We start from the raw sequence: 19,013 nt of genomic DNA, 5'->3' as shown, positions 1-19,013 counted from the left end.
TCTCTGTGACCCCAGCTCCCCCGACTCACTCATGATCTTCAAAGTTGGATTAGGCTCTTGAGGCCCCCAAGTGTTGTTAGGCTCTTGAGGCCCCCAAGTGAGGCCCCCAAGTGTTGTCAGAGTGCCCCTCTCTGAGACGCGGGCACAGAGAGCCCCTGCTTTGGGATACCCAAGAATCATCCATCTCAGGGATTTGGCGATTTAGCAGCTCTAGTCAGGTAGCATCAGGTTCCCTCAAGCCCTGTCCAGAGAGTACACTTCACTGCTGGTCTTGGACACCTCCCTCAGCCTCCACAGGGCTCCTGTTCCCAGGGTTTTCCTCATGCCACACTGCCTGATGAAGCTAGCCACGTGTGGGCGGGAGGTGATTGACTATAAGCAGGTTTGTCAGTTATGAAGACGAGTACACATCCAGCACTGTGGAATTTTTGGCTGGAAATAAAAAAACTTTAAAGTATGTGTGAAATTTTGCTTCCTAAAGTTGTTTGCTTTTGCAGAGGCAAATCTAAGTGGCTGTGATTCTAGGCTTATGCTACCTACTCCACAATTTATTTTTTATTTCTGTGGTACTGGGGAAGGAAACCTAGGGCCTCACACATGCTAGGCAAGTGCTGTACCATTGTACCATTACATCCCTAGCTCACTACTCTGTAATTATTGAGTTTCAGTATGTCCCTTGAAAGGAAGGACACTATCAGTACTAGGGCTGAGCCACGGTTCTGGGTCACATCCTGGCTGTGAGACCCTGGCAACTGCCACCCTAATCTGTGATGTGAGGTTGGCACCATGGCATAGGACCCCAAGAAACATGACCCAAGTCCCCAGTATCTACAGTGGTGTGGATCATATTTTACACATCTAAGACACCATCAAGAGGAAGGCAAATTGTTTTATCAAGTATTTATGGAAGAGGGAAAAAGACAGCCAATCCTAACCTCTCCCAGTACCTGAGATTCACCTGGCTTGTGACCTGCAATAACCCCTGTGTGGCACAGACAACATGGAGGCAAGGCTTCTTAAAATCTTGGATGCTGCTTTATTTAACAAAGGGGCTGTTTCCACAAGCCAGGCCAGCAGAGGGCTGTGGGGGCCCCAGTTCAGTCTTCCAAGGGCAAGGCCAGGAAGCCTCACCATGGGGGTAGGGGTGGGGGACACTGTTTCCTCCTGGGGCCCTGGCAGGGCTCCCACCTGGTGGCAGCCAGGGTAGACGGTGGGTACCAGCACCGCCATTTCAGGAAGGCACTTTCAGCTTTGGGGTCCCCAGGAAGAACTGTAGGACACGGTCGGCCAGGAGCGCCAGGCAGAAGTCCAAAAGCAGGACCTGGGCGATGACGAGCTTGAACTGTTAAGAGCAGAGAGGGCTGATGAGTTGGGGACCTGTGGACAGGTCCTTGTAGGTGGGCCCAGGGTGAGCCCCAGATGTACCTCTGCAGGGCCACTCACCTCCACAGGGATGTCCACGAGGCCAAACTGGCTGTTGAAGTCAGGTGAGGAGCCGAGGAGCAGGCCAACAATGGCCAGGAGTGACACAGCCAGGCTCCACACCAGGGGCTTATTCTCAGGCAGGCTCTCCATGAAGGGTGGGCCCTGTGGGGACAGAGGGACAGATGGCTGCATGTGGTAGGGACCAAGAGGACATGTAGCAGGGTGTGCTGGGCAAGAGGCCAAATCTCACCTTATAGTTGATGGCGAAGGTGGCCATCTGCATGGCCATGGCCATGATGTACACAGTGCTGTTGACCAGGGTCGGTTCAAACTCCTTGTACAGGTCCACAAACTGCTCCCGCCTGTAGAGATGCCGGGGGGTGGGGGTGGGGGGTGGGAAGAACCCCTCCCTTGCTCATGAACCCACTACGGCTCCTTGGTACCCCATCCAAGATGACCCCCAGGCTCTTATAAACATCTGCACACATATCCTCCTGCCACTCCCAACCACAGACATTACTTCCTCTGGGGACAATACTTACTTCCCAGGGCTGCGGGCCTGGGCCTCACTGTACAGGTAGACAAGGCTCAGGAAGTGTACAAAGAACTGGAGCATAACCGTGAGGATTGTATATAGGTTGAAGATATTGGGCAGGGGTCGCTCTCGAGACAGGGTCTTCAGGGGCTGCAGCAGAAGGGTTGGGGGTAGGGTCAAGGCCTGGCTTGTCCTAGGACCACTCTACCCTTTCCCTCCTGGGAGGCCTTGTGCAGATAGTGGTCACAAAACGCTAGGGTAAGGCTGGCACTGCTGCCCTAGTCAGGATCCTCTGTCTATACACTCCCCACAGCAGCCTTGGGAGTCTTAAAGTCAAAAGCACATCCTATTCTCTTTGTTCCAATTCACCCGTTTCCGCTGTAACAGAACCCACTCAAAGCCCTTTCTGAGGCCCATGAGGTATCCATGGATTAGCCCTACCAACCTCCCAACCTCTGGCCACTGGGGTGTCAGCTTGTGCATGCCAGGGACTTTATGCTCAGTTCTTGATTGCCAGCAGCTCCCTCTTTATGAATGGGCATGAAGATCAGCATGGCATAGGACTCCATAAGGAGGTCCCATGTAGCCTGTGACCCACTTAGTTTTTTTCTTTTGGTACTGGGGTTTGAACCCAGGGGAGCTTAACCACTGAGCTACATCCCCAGCCCTTTTTTGTGTTTTATTTAGAGAGAGGGCCTCACTAAATTGCAGGGGATGGCTTTGAATTCACGATCCTTCTGCCTCAGCCTCCCGAGCCATTGGGATTACAGACGTGCGACAACATGCCCGGCTTTCACTTAAGTTTTTTTCAGGGCCCTGCATATCCTCTGAGTGCTTTTGGTAATTGTTTCCCCATCTGACCTCTCCTTGCCTATGGATTCTGGCTGAATCAAGACCCTAGCCTGTAAATTGTGGGGACCCCAAGGTATGCCACTCAGAGGTATCCTGGAATCTTGGCCTGCACCTGCCCTGCTGGTACATCGTATACTATCCCAGACACAGCTTCTGAGCCCTGGATCCCCAACTATAACACAGAAATAAGAGTTCTCATTTCAGGGGCTGCTGTGAGGGTGAAAGGATAGCACATGTCAGGGCTTTTAACAGTCGGACCTAGCTGGCCCTTGTGTCCCTGGCCTTCCAGCACCTCCAGGGCCTACCTTGGAACGAGAGATGAAGAGGAAGCAGCCAGCCAGTAGCAGCCCCTGCAATGTGGCCTGGAAGTCGCTGAACTTGACACCTTCAAGGTACAAGACACTCTGGCTATAAGCCAGGATGAGGGCATTGAGTGCCAGGATCTTGAACATCTGCAGTGTGGTTACCAATGTGCAACGGCCCTGCTTGATCACGTGGCAGACTGTGGGGTGAGAAAAAGCAGGTGTGGGTGGGGTGTAGTGAAGGGATGAGTATGGACTTAACGGTGGGTGCTGGGACTCACTGCACTGGATGGATGAAAGCTTAGAGGTGAACGGTGCTGCAATGCTGGCGTCCCCCAATTTCACAATAGGTGTGCTTTCATCCTCGAGGTCCCGCAGCACCTGGCTTAGGCGGTCCTGTGGGTTGGATGGCAGAGGATCAGCCCTGGCCAAAGTGGGTACCAGCATCTCTCTCCATTGACTTACCCTTTGGGAAGTTGGTGGTTCCTCCGAAGGTGGAAGCCCCGACCTCTGCTTGGCCGTCCTGGAGGTGGCTCTAATACCACTGTTGTTCAGAACTGGGCTGTCCCGGGGCCGCCGTCGCCGCTCAACGACTCTCTCAGGGGCATTGGCAAGGAGTGCTACACCTGGTAAGGCAACAGGAACAGGGGGTAAGAGAGGTCCTGAGAAACGGACTCCAGTGTATTTGTTCATGGCAGAACTGGACATGCCAGCCTCAGAACCTTTCACCTGATCTCCCTAAGGAGACCCCAGAAGATGTCCATTTTGCTTTCAATAAACTACAAAGAAAAACAAAATCCACAACAAAAATAGAAAACAAAAGCCACAACAAATACAATGAAAAATCACACTACAGAAAGAGTTACAACTACACTTTTTCCAAAAAAACTTACTGCCCAAGGAGGATAACAGGAGGAAGACAATCCTTCATACAATTCTTTAATAGGTAAAGCAATGGAACAATGGAAAACCTCAGAAACTACTTTAGGTTGACCTATTTTGTATTTTATTTAGAGACAAGAGTCTTACTGAGTTGCTTAGCGCCTCGCTATTTCTGAGGCTGGCTTTGAACTCACGATCCTCCTGTCTTAGCTTTTTGAGCCACTAGGATTACAGGCGTGTGCCACTATGCTTGGCTTAAAGTTTAACTTAATGCTGGTGTCCCTTTGACAGAGATCTCAATCTATGAAGCACCAGCAATCATTTCAGCCCCTGGTTTTCTGAGTTGCCTTCCCCATTTGCCCCATCTCTCCCAAACTCTGTTCCTGTCTCTTGCACCACTTTGATGTCTGAATCAATGGTGGCCCCCCCAATCCCTTGCACTGCTTCCTCACAGGAAATGGTGCCTTCGTGACTACCCATGTGCAATCAAGGCCAAGTTTTCTTGCACAGTGATATGTGCCCAACACCAGAACCCTGAAGGGACAAACAGCTGCCAGCTACTATTAGGCCTCACCCACATCGGCGTGCTTCAGGGCGCCCACGTCGTTAGTGCCATCCCCACACATGAGGGTCACGTAGCCCAGCTCCTTCAGACTGGTGATGACAAATTCCTGCATGACAGAGGCATGCTGAGTGAGGGCTGTGTGCCCACTCACAGGGTCCCCAGCACCCCTGTCTCCCTAGTACCCTGCACGCACCTTCTGTTTGGGGGCCACACGGGCAAACACCTGTACGTGGGGGATGATGTGGAGTAGCTGCTGGGGGTCGGTGGCCTGAAGGTGGGCCAGGCCATCACCTGTGAGGCACAGTGCATGCTCCAGGGCCAATGTCTTTGGGGAACCCGGGGACAGGGGTAGCACGATGTTGCCATCAATGGAACGCCACTCGCACATTTGGCCTGTGGGGTATCCAAGGTCAGGGAAGAGTGCTCAGCTACTCAGACTCTCCTCTCTAGAATCCCCCATCTTCCAATACCACCCCACTTCACCCCACCCCTGCCGACCTGAGCCCTAGACACTTGGACCAATACCATAGCTCACCAAATACTTGCTCCTGCTCCTGCTCCAGGCACTCCACAGAGAATATTCACTGAACCCTTAGGTATAGCTGAGGGAATTAAGAACCTGAGCCTGAGCTATTTGCTTAAGATTACATGACGGGGCCAGATGCAAACCCAGACAGCCTAATCTCAGAAGTGAAACCACCCTTCACCTTGTGCAAAGCACCCTTGACATCGATCCCTCACCTAATGAACTCCCATCTTCATTGCCTGTCTGAAACCTGATTTTCCTAGGACAGCCTCCCTTCCTGCTCTGAGAATGCTCTCTTGTTGTGTGCTTTCTTTCTCTTTTTCCAGAACTTGGCCTTGGCTTGGATGCAGGAGTTGAGGATGAAGAGGCCAGGGCAGCCCACCCCACAATGAACCACTCACCCTGGAAATGTCTCAAGTGGGAGGGAAACCAAGCTCCTCCTGGGTTTTGTTATGGCTGTTTAGACCAGCTTTGTTGTCAACAATAGTTCTGACTGTTCCCTCTGGGCCACCTGTCCACAATCCTGGAGTTCTAGGATTGAGCTTTCTAAGGGGCAGCTGGCTAGTTGCAGGAGCCAGCCTGGTTGGACCCTACCCAGCAACTAACTGGCCCTGTAAACATTTGCCACCCATAGCCCTGTGATGCCACTGCTCCATGTAACTCCTCTCATGATCCTCTGTTGCACCTACCCAGGTCCTGCACTGAGCACACCCTATGCCCAGTGACATCAAGTGAACTTGGCCAAGTAGGTTCACTTCCAAACCTCTGTTTCCTTGGGTACAAAACAGGGCACCAATAGCTGCCTTAGTAGTTGGCCTTCCCCTCTGAGGTGTGGGCAAGAAAAACTGTACTGTGCAGTATGGGACAGGTTAGGACTGACACGGTAACATGCACTAAGTCATCTACCTTGGGACTGGTCATACTGAGCACTTGGCAGATGATGGCATCATTGGGTGCTGGGGAGCCCAGCAGATTCCTGAACTTGGGAAAAGAGCACTTGTACAGGGGCAGCCTGCTGGGCCCAAGATAGCTACGAGGAGGTGGCCAGTGAGCCAGTGTGGCTAGAGCAGCAGCCAGTGACACTGGGAACATGCAGAAAACCCAAGCTAGTGTGACCACCAGTGCCTCATTACTGTAAATAAACAATGCAGATCCTGGAACCAGTGTCCCAGTGAATGCCTGTAAGCTGCTCATGACCTGGGGCTGTGATCAGCAATACCACCATGGCAATGGGTGACTGAGGATACTGCTATCACTGAGGCAGGCTGCTGGGACAGGAGCTGTTCCTGGCCTAGGGTCTCCCCTGTGTCCCTTCCCTGTGCCAGAGCCTCACCTTTGTCTGAGGGAGGCTGCAGGATGAGCGTGTGGGCCTTTTCAATGAAGTGCAACTCCTGGGCCACGTGGCAGGCAGTGAGTGGGTTGTCGCCTGTGATCATGACCACCTTGGGGAGACAAGGGTGAAGGTTTAGCAAGGTAGGCCTCGCAGGGCAGAACCCCAGTCTGGAGAATTGGCCATCACATCTCTAAGACGAGATATGGAGGGAGGTCAGTCCTCTAAGGTTGACCCCAAATGGGGCTTGGGGCCACAATCCACCCGACCCCATTTGGGTGCTGCACAAATGATGTGTATGTGAGTCTGAGTCCTGAGAATATCCATAAATTATTTTCAATCCCAATTCTCCATAACTTTTGTTTACAATACAAATTAAGCATCAGCCTCTGTATAGACCCTCTTGGATTGGTAGTTTCCTATGGGAGGAACATTCTGGCAATGGGAAGGATGGACTGTGACCTCTGAGAGCCTGGTAGGAACCAATCAGCCTGTCATGGAATTGCTACCCCTGGGACTGACTACCTATCTCCCACAACCTAAAAAAACTTCTCAAGTTTCAAAACAGAAAAAAACAAACCACCAGAGACAGACAAAAACAACTAGGAAAAGGGTAGGGTGCAGCTCAGTGATAGAGCACTTGCTGAGCATATGCAAGGCCCTGGGTTCTGCCCCAACACTGTAAAAAACATAATAAAACCATGAGGACAGACAGGAGCCACTACCCTCATTTCCCTCACCACCAGCTTTAGCTTTAAGTTTCTTTTTCTCTAGGACAGGGCTGGGGTGGGCGAGTGGGGAGAACAGCCCCTGCTTCCCAGGGATACTGGGAGATGTGTGGAGGTGACAAGAGAAGAGCCAAGAGTGTCCTAGAGTGTCCTCTGGTTGGGACAGAGTGAGCACTGCAGGTATGACTGCACCTGGCTAAAATCTCACTATTGAGACTATAAGGCTGACATTGTTCTCTGTTGCCACCTCTCTGGCCCATGCCATACCCGATGGGATGCATTCTGAATCTCTCGAATAACAGCCTTGGAGTCAGCCTTGAGCGGGCAGGAGACCACGATGAAACCGACAAACTTGAGGCTGCATTCCAGGGCTTCACGCTTGACCTCCCGGGCCTGTGGACAGATGTGAGGTACCTTTACCATCGGTTCCTCTGCAAATCCCCACTTGGCACTTCCCGTAGAGTGGAGATAACAGTCCCTTCCTCAGGAACTAGAGCTTCATGTAACAGTGCTGGGTGTGGGGGATGGAAGGAAAGATCCTAGGCTAGGGTCAGGGGAGGTATAAGGAAGATGCTAGGCATTCTTGAGGGATGGAGTCTGGCAGTAGTTGGTGCCTAGGTTTTTGGATCATGCCTCTACCTTCTGGTTGTGGACATGGGCATATCATGGAACCCTTAAGGCTTAGCTTCTGAGTCAATAAGGTTGGGACTCTTTCCTATAGCCAATTACCCTTATCTACCCTGTACCCAAGGTACCAAGAGAAAGAGATGATAAAAGAGAATCACAGAAAACAGAGTACTGAGTGCCATCACAGAGATAGGGAAATGGGGTGGACAAGGTTCGAGATGGCATCTGGGGGCATGGGGAAGGCTTCAGAGATCGTAACTCTTGAAAAAGGCAAGGGCCTATGCCACTGGGGAGCAGAGGGCTCCAGATTCAGGAGCAAGACAGTGACCACAAGGAAGAACACGTGCTGGCTGTGTGCCTAGACTTGAACTGGGGCCCTGCACACAATGCTACAACCTGACATTAAGTTCTAAAAGGATGCTGAGGATGTATGCAAGCAGCCTGAATACGGGCCAAGGGACAGCAGGCAAAGGGGAAGCTGTTGGCATTGGACGGGGGAGAAGAATTTGTGGATGAAGAGATGTGGGCTGAAAGCTGAGGATGCTGCTAAGACCTTTTGGTGACCAGGTAGTATGGAAGGGAAGGAATGCGGCTGGGAGATGGGAATCTGCAACACCTGCCACTCCCTAAGGAGGGTACACAGGACATGCCAGAGTAGGGACAGGAGATGAAGCCCAGATGTGCTCCAGGCGACACAGTCCCATGGTTGAGATCTGAGACATAAGGTAGAAGGTGGAGGAAGGGAGGTGACAGGAGGATAGCAGATGAAAAGCCTAGATCCTTACCTGCTGGTGGGTAAGGTGCCCTAGCTCCTTGTACCCCAGTGCGAGGACGCGGGCTCCTTCTCGTGAGATCTCAGTGTGGATGTGGTGGTAGTCAGGCGGGCACTGGGAAAACTGCAGGGAATGCAGGGGGATGTCACTGTCTGTCCCTTGCCCTCCCCACCTCTCTCCAGGACCAGGGCAGGCTCACCATGGAGTGCAGGGTTTCAGGGGCCCCCTTCACAGCCGCGATGTAGCAGAGGTCAGTGGAGCCGAGCTTCTCATAGGAGGCGAGCACGGACATTCGTTTTAGGGCACTGGCAAAATGAAAGCGCTGGTGAATTTTCAGCCCCTGAGTTTTAATACTTCGGGGGAATACTTTCTCATCTGGAAACAAATAAGTACGAGTCCTGAGGGGCTTTGCTCCAAAGAGGCAGCCAAGCCCCCACCTCTCCACCCAGCCTCCCCACCTCCTTCCCTCCCGGGGGTCAGAGCTGGGAGACCTGAGCTTGGAGAATGCTAGCACTGTGGCTTCTGCCAGAACAGCGTGGTTTCCAATCCAGGAGGACACCCAAGGATGTGGACTGTCCCGGGACTGAGGTGAGCCTGTGCCCACTGGTCTAGGCTAACACTACAGTTGTGGGCCCACCTGCCCAAAGAGAGGTAACCCGTGACAGCCTGAAACTCTAGCCCCTCACCTTTGGTCAGTGTCCAGTCCACGGCTGTGAGCATGGCCTTCTCAAGGGGGTCACCCACAAGGGTGCCATCATCAAGCTGCATAAGGGAGTGGCATGAGGCCAGGGCACGGTGTGTTTCTACAGGGATGCTGGACACTGGGGTCACCTCCTTCCCATCTCTGCAAGGACGGGGAGTAGCTGGTTATAGGATAGAGGCAAACCAGTTGGAGCTGTACCTCTACCAGGGGAAGGACCCCAGGAATTCCAGAAAGGGACAGCGGGATGCACCCTAACAAAGCACTTGTTCTGTGTCAGTCACTGAGGCTACCTTGGATAGGAGTCTGGGTCCTCATGAGACTGTACCAGCCTCACAGAAGGCCCAAGAGATCGTGTATTGTGCATGAAGTCACATGGCTGGTGTGGAGTGGAGGTTGGGCTGGCTGCTCTGGGCCTGAACTGAGCCCTCATGCTGATACACTTATTCTAATAGAGGACAACAGGAGGAACCCCAGGAAGCAGACCTTTGAGGCAGGGCTTCTGGCAGGTCTTCACTTCAAGGGTCTGGGCTAAACTGTTTATCCCTTGATTTCCCAGAAGCCCCTTTGCTAGGCACCCTTAAGGCCCACAGTCTCTGACACTCACCTTAGCCCAGCCACACCACGCACCACTAAGCTGTCACTGGTCAAGGTTCCTGTCTTGTCAAAGCAGCACACCTCGACCTTGCCCGCAAAGGGGATCCGGAAGGGCTCCGTGCAGTACATGTCTGAGGAGTGGGAGTCAAAAGTCAGGGATGCCATCAAGATCCAGTGTAGTCAGTACCCCAGCACCACCATTCACACTCACAGAGCTTGGCCAGGGCAATGAGGGAGGTGTTGACAGCTAGGGACAGCTCGATGGGCAGCTCAGGGGGTACTACCGAGGTGAGGATCAGGGTGCACTCCAGAAACAGCTTGTAGCGGTTCCGGCTGGGGTCCTTGGTGCCTGCAGAGACAGGGCCTACCAGTCTGAAAGCCAAGAGGGCAGGGTCTCAAAGAGGGGTAGGGCCATGTTGCTTACCTTCAATCCACACATAGGCAGCCGCTGCAATGGCAAAGACCAGGAGGAAAAGGATAAAAATGAAGGTCTCCAGGTTGTTTGCGGTCACCCTCTTGACCCCAAAGAGAATTGTGCGCAGCAGCTTGCCCTAGAGGGATAGAAGGACAGAAGCCTTTTCTGGTGGGAGACCTGCAAGAGAGAATAGTGGTCTTCCCTGCCTGAGAGCATCAAGGCCAGATTTTCTATATTCTGGGGTTGAAAAGGGTCAATATTTCAGCCATCCAGTACCAACCCTGGGGCCCGTCCTCCCTAGCCCTGGTCAAAGCCTCGCACCTGGGAAGTGTTGAATCCAGTACGCAGGACATAAGCCACACACCCATTGTCAACCGCTGGGGAGACAAACAGAGCCATCATCATTCAAGTACCTCATGATCAAGCAGATGTGGGGAGGAGGGGTTGGGAGACAGGGTACCCTCAGACATCCCTGAGGCACCTACGCTTCAGGCCTGTGGTGGCCTTCTGTGGGGGTATGTGTTGAACCACCTTGGTGCCCCCAAAGATGACATGGAGCCGGGAGTCAGCTTGGAGGTCCAGCACCCGGTCTGGGTTAAGGTCTTCAATTGGCTCCTAGGCGGGGAAGAAAGATGAAAGGTCTTGATGGTCATCCCCCACCTTAGACTCCTTGGTGAGAGTCTCTGGAGAGCTACACCCTGAGGCTGGGATGAGCCAGTCTGACCCCCATAGGTTTCTGTGCCTGACCTAGCAAATTCAACCCAGCCCTCAGGTCTCTGCCTTCACCAGAGACAACAGGCCTTTCCCTGTCTTCTCTCTGCATACATGTGCAGCACTGATACCCCATGACCCCACAACTGGCCTCCTGGTTTCTCTTCGCCTGCCTCAGTCTAACATCCCAAGGTGTCTGGATATACACCAGACGTCTGTAGTTTCTCACTTCCACTCCCTAATACTACCCAACACCCTCCCCCCGTCCATGGCATTAACTTGAGCCCACTTTGCCTCCTCCATCTGTGCCTGGAAAGGACCCCAACTCAACCACTCTCTTGGCCCACACACCAAAGTGGACTGAGGACCCCCCATCCCCCAAGTACCTTCATTTGTGGCACTGACTCCCCTGTGAGCATGGCCTCGTCCACGATGCAGCGGCCCCGCAGCAGCAGCACATCACAGGGCACTAGGTTTTCCTGGGGGGAGCGGCCTGTGGGGGAAGGGTGAGAGAACTGGCCAGTGGCCCTGAGGAAGGGGCTTCCACCTAGATATAACAGAAAGAGATCTCACCGATGGAGACAATGTCTCCAGGAACAATCTCATCACTGGCAATGGGCCTCCACTTGCGGTTTCGGTAGACCTATATGGGGGTGTGTTTGTCAGTACAAAAGACACACCTGTGCTATGCTTACTCCAAGAATGGGCAAGGATGCCCCCACCCCAGACATCCCTGCTGGTTGTACCTGTATCATGTGGGGCTTATTGCCCATCTTCCGGATCTCTGACATGTTCCGCAACTGTTGCTGCACCAACGAGGCCTCAAAAGCCACCAGCATGGACAGTGTGAAGACACTGTAGTACCAGTACTCATCCAGACACCAGAGCCCCACGCAGAACACCTGTGGGACACTGGACTGTCCAACCTTGCTCACCTGTCCTGCCCCCTGGAACCCTGTGCACCTGAGGGATACAAGTTCCACCCACAGGCTCTGACCCATGAGGACAGGGAAGTTTGGGGATTTGGAGGTGGCAGACAGACTTGTACTGGCTGTGAAAGACCCAAGGGAGAGGACAGGAATAAGGACCAGACCTGCTCCTTTACCTGAAAGACAAAGAAGGGGGCTGTGGCTCTCTCCTTGAAAAGCTCAGAGAAGTCAGGCACCACCATCTCAGCCCTGCAAAAGACCACACCCCACATCCAGTTACTGATGCAAAGCCACTGAGGTGCAAAGACCCTATCCTTGACACCTCCACCTGGGGACACTGTAGGCCTCCAGGAGAAATGAGGAGCCAGGTATGGCAAGCTTCCAGATAGGAAGCTCCACTAAGCCATGATTCCTCCTTGGCTCTGTTGTGCCCAGTGCTGACACACTGGTCACACAGTCCTCTGCTCTGCAGAACCCAGGCTTCAGAATCTGCAACAGGCTCTTCTGGCATCACCCACCTAGAGGGCCTGGGACAAGATCAGAACCCTACCACCTGGTCAGGTGAAACAACAAATAGAAGAGTGACCAAATAAGGGGAGCCCTGAAGTTGCAGAGGCGGTACGGATAGCTGGGCACTGGCAGTGGTTTTCCTTTTTGGGTTCTCCTGGGGGTCTAAAATACAGAGCCTCAGTCCTACCCCCAGTGGAACTAGGATTACCTATCTTCCCGAATAAAATCCCTGGAATTCAGAGAGCTTGGCTCAAGGGCGTCTTCTGTGGCACTTCTAAGGCCCAACCAATGAGGGAATGAAGGGACATGCCCAGATATAATGGGATGTGAGATGATGAAACCAAATGATGATCCCACTGTTGTAAAAACAACCCATAACAACAGGGCTCCCATCCTGTATCCTGTTAGGGGCCTCTACTCAAGGGAAAATGTCATGAAATAAAATATCTATGCCACTTCATTTAGGTGGCCCACCTCAGGCTAGGGAAGATGGTAAATGCTTCTTCAAAATCTTCACCTTACATAGACAGTCATGGTAAACACCTTTATAATTTCCTGAAAATCACTGTGCCAGTAAAGAATCCCTTTAGATATCTTGTGCGTTTCTAGGTAGAGGATCATTGCCACAATGGCCAGGATGGGAGCTTGACAGGGTCTGAAGTCCAGCTTCATGCTGTCCCTTCCTGGATGCATGTCAGCACATGTGGTTTTGGTAAAGATTGAAGGAGAAAGTGCATATGGAGCATCTGTCATTCTACTCAGTACAAAAGAATAGCTATTATGACCATCAATGTCATTCTTTTTTTACTTGGGATGAAATTCAGGTAATTCTTCCACACATGGGTTCTATCAGTGAGCTCCACCTCTGGCCCTACTAAAATCCTTTTCTGTGTGTGTGTGTGGGGGGGGCGGGGGGCAGGGTGCTGGGTATCCAACCCAGGGTCTTGCTTTTGCTAGGCAAATGCTGTACCACTGGGCTATATCCCCAGGTTTTCCTCAGGTTGGCTTGAACTCACAATCCTCCCACTTCAGCCTCTTGAGTAGCTGGGATTACAGGTGTGTACCATAACATACCTGGCTAGGGACAAAAGTTTAAAGAACAAATTTAAAAGAGGAAATTGCAAGAACAAAATAAAAACTGCTGCTGAGGAAGGCCATGGACCACACTCCCTTGAGAAGTAGCATGTTTAAGAGTCTCACACCATGGGGCAAGGGTCTTCATTCTAGGCCCTCTGGCAATTTGTGTCAGCAGACAAGTTTGAGGGAGATAGAGTACAGCATGTTTCTCAAAGGTGCTATGTTCACCTGATATGTTTGGCTAAAAGGCAGATATCTCTCACATCTTGGACACCCTAAGCAGGGAGCAGAGCAGAGTAGAAATGCCAAAGGGGCCGGCAACAGGGACTCACTTGTTGCTCCCAAATTTCTTCTCAGCTGCTCGGATCTCTGCATCTTCCTGGAACCCTCTGTTGCTCTGATAATATGAGAAGGTGTTTCCCACAGGAAAGGCCACAGGGAGGAATTGCTTTTTCTCAAGAGCATCATAGGAATACTTGATCTTTTGGAATTCAAAGGACAGCACCTCAAGCCCATCTTCACCCTGCAGTAGAAGGTATGTTTGTGACAGAGGACTCTGATCTGAGGGATACCAGTATCCAGGAATCCCTCCCAACCCCTTGATCCGGGTGGCCCAGTAGATGGTCCCTACCTCATCACGATGCAGGGCCACGAGCTCCGTGGAGCCATTGTTGGGGGTCGGTACCACCTTTACGAAGGTCGCTTTGCTAGGGTTGTATTCCTGCCAGAGGCAAAGCATTGCCACTGAGCCCTTTTCAACCCATGGGTCCACAGCTCCCATGGGTGGGGGCATGTGGGCACAGCAGCTGCATGGGTCATGTTCCAAACATATCACTGGGCTCTGACACTGGCCTGGCCATTTTCCAGCCTGTCATTGTATAAGGGGCACCACCTCACTGTGCCCGACCCATATCATGAAACTGGAGTCACGGATAGCACCCAACACCCAGGGCTGTGAATCAACTCACATATTCCTAGCATGTATGAAGCCCTAGGTTTGATCTCAACACAAAGAAAAAAAAAAAAAAAAAGAGGAAGAATGATAGCTGGCACTTAGTACAAGCTCCTTCACAGCCCACCCCTTACCACTCTGTCTCTCCCCCATCCCCTATTCTTGTTGTATAGTCTAACACACAAGGTTTATCCATGTCTGAACAAAGGGCCTTGGTATATGCCCTTTTCTCTACCTGGAACACATCATACAGTTGGCTCCCCTGATGCCTTTAGGCCTTTACTTATATGTCACCCACAGAAGCCCTTCCTGGCTGCCCCACCTAAAGTTCCCTGGCAATGGCCCCAGGCTTATCTCAATATTGTCTCTTTTTCTTGTGGTGTTGGAGATCAAACTCAGGGACTTGCACATGCTAGGCAAGTGCTGTACCATTGAGCTACACCCTCATCCTTTTTTGGTTATTTTATTTTGAGATAGGGTTGCCTAGGCTGGCCTCAAATCTGTAATAGAGCAGCTGGGATTTCAGGCAGTGCCTCAGTGTTATCTCTTTTTAGCATCAACTGCTGAGAACAAGTTATTTCTCCCACCAATGCCACAAAGGCAGTTGACTTTGCCTGTTCTGTTCGTGCTGTTTACCTAAGACACAGGAAGTACTCCCTCAATCCTGTGTGCTGTATTCTTTCCATGGCTGCTGTTAGACCCTCCTTTTCTGCTAGACCCTGTGATGACTGTGGGGGGGGGGGAGAAGAAGGGGATAGGAGCATGGTCATGACTCTAATAAACTGCCATGAAGGGAGTAGACTAGACATGGAAACAGGCATAAAACAGCAGTAAATATATAACTACGAACTCTGGTAATGCCACGAGAGAAAAGTACAAAATACATGGTGCTAATTCCATGGTAGGCACTTTGCAGATGTCATTTCAGCTCTTTATAATTGCACTTGGAGGTAGGTGTTACTGTTCTCACTTTACAGAAGGGAGAAACTGAAACTCAGAGAGTAGAACCACCCATCTGAGTTGTGATGCAAACCTAGGTCAGTCTCTCCTAACTCCAAGGCTGTTTAGCTCCTCCCTGGAAAGGAAGTTCACAGCTACACTGTTTTAGCTGAAGACCAAAGGGCAGCTAAAAGCCAGTGAGGGTGGATGGAGAATGTCACAATCCTCAAATCCCCTTCCTTTAATTGTCTATTGCTGGGGTCTTTCATTGAACCAACAAAAGTCACCAAGCCCAGAAGTTTCTCCCCTGGGATGTTTTACTGGAGGGGAGAATGGGTTCACACTGTCAGGAGAAAGAGGATCCAATGCATATTAAGAGCCAAAGAAGGTGGCTCTATCTCATCCTGCAACTCCTGTTGCTGTCCCCCTTTCCTCTTCTTGAGGTCAACACACACCTGGGATTAGAAGGGAGTTTCACTGGAGGCAGACCTCAGTGTCCAGGGCTCCAAATATTATGAGGCAGGCATAGCAGGTGGTGGTGTAGTCACTGGATGTCAACTGCCAATCTAGGGCGGTTCAATGGTCACCACCTTCTGTAGCAGCACTCATTCATTTAGAACTCTGGACTGAGGGTCACATGCACTGCCTTGCAACTGTATTCTGAGTAGTCCTCACCATCACCACCCTTGAAGATAGTCATTATGAGACTTCAAGCTATTAAGCTGCTTACTCACAAATAGCTCACTTTAAACATTGCAACTCACTGCATTTCATGCTTTTTTGATCTAGCATAGCTAGGAGGCTGAACATTTGCACAGCGTTACTTGGTTATAGGACCAGGCATCACAGATGGGGGGAACCCACCCCACAGATCTAGCCTCACACTTTGAAAACCAAAATAGGAGACATTCCAGAAGGCAGGCAGGACTGTTTCTGGAGAAACAACAGAGTATTTGACAGTGTGGGAGCTAGCACTAACACGTCCTATCAAATAGCAACATATGCTGAGCCCTGCACAAGTCTTACAGGTATGACATTACTGAATTTAAATTAATGTACCCAGAGAAAACGAAATAAATCCACACCTGGATCGCACAGCAAGTCAGCAACGGGGTCAAGATTAAGCCTGAGCCAAAGGGTAGAGGGCGCCAATGGGGACTCAGTCCTAGCAGATGGGAAGGATCCGGACGTGCTGGGGACCTACAAGATTGCTGCAGCTGGGATCCGTGGCGAGGCCCAACTGAGCCAGGGGTCGGGCATGTGCGCGCGCACTTACCGGGGTGCAGGTGAGCGCGCAGTGCGCGTGCACGGACCAATGCCCCGAGAGGACGGTGAGCGCGTGCGCGAGGCAGATAGTGGCCAGCACAAGCAGCGCGGCCTCGGGGATCTGAGCCCAGCTACTGCCCCAGCCCCAGCAACCGGCGGCCGCAGCGCCCAACCACGCTGGGTAGAGCAGACCCGCAAAGGGCAGCACGGTGAGGCGCCGCAGCAGAGCGAGCCGCCGGTATGGCCACACAGCGGCAACCAGCTCGTCGCCGCTTGCTATGAGCGCTGGCCCGGCAGCAAGGAGCGCGTGCGGCTGCAGCCCAGGCTTGGGCTGCCCGTCGGGCCGGGCCCCACAAGACCCGGCCCTGCAGGGCACCGTGTTGCCCACCGCCGCCATCTTTCCCAGCGCCGCGCTCGTTTCCGGGCAGAGGCACCGCCTCACTTCCGATATGTTACTTCCGGTGAACCTCGATCACCGCCATGGTAGACCTGGCAGTAGGAAGCACTAGGGCAACCAGGAAGGCTGGGTCCGGAAGTGGTTACTCAGGGAGCCGCCATAACAGCCTATGGTCGGAAGGAGAGAAAAGGCGTCGCCATGACAGGGCCTCAAAGCCCTAAATCGGCCTTCCCCCGCTGCCACGCCGGATTATGACCGGAAAGGACAAAGCAGGGAGGGCAGGCTGAGCGCCACCATGACAACCTGAACAGGAAGAGGCGAGCCTTCCTCGGAGACTTAACCAGCTCCGGCCACGAGGGGCGGAGCCTGGAGAGTGAGAAGAAGGGGCCAGTCTAGGAAGAGGGGAGTTGAGGGACTGCGTCCGTTACGGGACGTGGCTTGTCATGAGGGCGGGGCTTGTGAGGGAGGGGATGGGATGCCTCTCCTCCGGGGACTGGCAGGCCTACAGAGCCGACGTAGAACACAGCTATACCTGATCAGAGCGTAATGTAACAGACACATACACTCTAAAGTCACTAGTTTAAATTAGAAAGTGAAAATTGGTGATATGTGAAATTATATATTATGATGTATTACTCAACTGTAGTGTTGCACAAGTGCTATTATTTGAACACAACTAAAATAGGTCTACTAAACACTGCCAATTAATAGTAATTAATAGGATGAAATAATTAGTATGTGTGAGAAAATAATAACATATTTTAAATGTAACTGTGTCATGGCAATTTCTCTTAATTCCTTTTAAGATTTTTTATTGCATGTTTCAATTTCTTAGGCTCTATTGTTGGGTTTTGGTTTTGCTTCTGTTTTTTGTGTTTCTTGTTAACCTGGGCCGTGGGTGTGCTAGGCAAGCACTCTACCAACTGAGTTACATCCCCAGCTCCTATTGTTGGGTATTCCTTTTTTTTTTTTTTTTTTAAGTTGTTGATGAACTTTTATTTTATTCATTTGTATTTATATGTGATGCTTAGAATCGTAAGTCATTGCCTCACACATGCTAGGCAAGCCCTCCACCACTGAGCCACAACCCCAGCCCCTGTTGTGTATTCTTAAGATACATACATTTAAGACTTTGTAAGTCCATATCAGTGGTGCATACTGATTATCCTAGGGACTAGGGAGACTGAGGCAGGAGAATTGAAAGTTCAAGGCCATCCTGGGCAACTTATTAGCAAGACCTTGTCTTAAATAAATAAATAAATAGCCAACTCCTTAACACCACATAAATCTCTTTTCCCATCCCAAATACAAGCATATGTACAAATATGTATTATGTAAGTATGTATATTACACGTACATAGTAGGGTCATATCTTAAGTTAAATATAATGTCAAAAATTCTTTTTTTTTTTTTTTTTGTATGTGTGTGTGTGTGTTGATACTAGGGACTCAATATGGCCTTGTGCAAACTGCGCAAGCTACATTCATAGCCCATTCCAAAAGAAAGATTTTTTAAAAAATTTTTAAAAAATTTTTAGACAGGGTCTTACTAAAATTGCCCAGTCTGGCTTCAAATTTGCAAACCTCTTGTCTCATCCTCCCAAGTAACTGGGATTGTAGGCCTATGCCACTGCTCAAAAATGTATCTAAGCTGTTGTGGTATGTGTCTTTAATCCTAGCTATTCAGGAGGCTGAGGCAGGAGGATTGTAAATTCAAGGCCAGCCTTGAAAATTTAGTAAGACCCTGTCTATAAATAAAATTTAAAAGGAGTGGGGGTGTGGCTAGTGGAAGAGTGCTTGCCTAGCTTGTTTGAGGCCCTGGGTTGAATCCCCAGGACTGCAGGGTAAAAAGTGCATTTAATACACCTAACTTACTTGATATACCTTAGCAACACAATTCATTGTAGAGAATCAGTTGTTTCCCCTTGTGATCACATAACTAACTGGGATTTGCAAACTGCTGCCCTTCTCAGCAT

The 19,013-nt window shown here is 51.1% G+C and overlaps 1 protein-coding gene across 4 annotated transcripts; it reads right to left on the bottom strand.

Moving 5' to 3' along the window:
* Window positions 1–1,029: 1,029 nt before the first annotated feature.
* Window positions 1,030–17,044, bottom strand: Atp13a1 (ATPase 13A1). Of its 4 annotated transcripts, XM_076845132.2 has the most exons (26): window positions 16,652–17,044; window positions 14,116–14,205; window positions 13,817–14,007; window positions 12,074–12,146; window positions 11,715–11,870; window positions 11,542–11,611; window positions 11,355–11,461; window positions 10,743–10,872; window positions 10,579–10,634; window positions 10,267–10,393; window positions 10,054–10,191; window positions 9,853–9,973; window positions 9,232–9,389; window positions 8,745–8,920; window positions 8,558–8,668; window positions 7,413–7,538; window positions 6,421–6,529; window positions 4,755–4,954; window positions 4,571–4,667; window positions 3,580–3,740; window positions 3,396–3,510; window positions 3,118–3,314; window positions 1,968–2,110; window positions 1,676–1,787; window positions 1,444–1,587; window positions 1,030–1,342 (listed from the first exon to the last, which is right to left on the bottom strand). In XM_076845132.2, exons 1-26 carry the CDS (start codon window positions 17,036–17,038, stop codon window positions 1,232–1,234), a joined length of 3,606 nt encoding a protein of 1,201 aa, XP_076701247.2. In that variant the 5' UTR covers window positions 17,039–17,044; the 3' UTR covers window positions 1,030–1,231. The 4 variants fall into 4 exon arrangements, with proteins under 4 accessions (XP_076701247.2, XP_076701236.2, XP_076701227.2 ...); XM_076845121.2 differs by having other exon boundaries at window positions 3,396–3,740; XM_076845112.2 differs by having other exon boundaries at window positions 3,118–3,510.
* Between the last annotated feature and the right edge of the window lie 1,969 nt (window positions 17,045–19,013).

The sequence above is a fragment of the Callospermophilus lateralis genome, chromosome 1 (genome assembly GCF_048772815.1).
Source record: "Callospermophilus lateralis isolate mCalLat2 chromosome 1, mCalLat2.hap1, whole genome shotgun sequence".
NCBI classification, from domain to species: domain Eukaryota; kingdom Metazoa; phylum Chordata; class Mammalia; order Rodentia; family Sciuridae; genus Callospermophilus; species Callospermophilus lateralis.
Note: the sequence above shows the minus strand (reverse complement) of the source record. Positions and strands in the feature narration are given on the sequence as shown.

Bases quoted from the DNA above. Each gene is read 5' to 3' on its own strand.
- Atp13a1 (XM_076845104.2), bottom strand. From the start codon at position 17,038: ATGGCGGCGGTGGGCAACACGGTGCCCTGCAGGGCCGGGTCTTGTGGG. The intron at 9,974-10,053 runs GTGAGTGTGAAT...CCCACTCCTCAG, and splicing joins CATTGCCCTGGCCAAGCTCT to ACATGTACTGCACGGAGCCC. The intron at 8,669-8,744 runs GTGAGCCTGCCC...CATTCCCTGCAG, and splicing joins CTGAAACCCTGCACTCCATG to TTTTCCCAGTGCCCGCCTGA.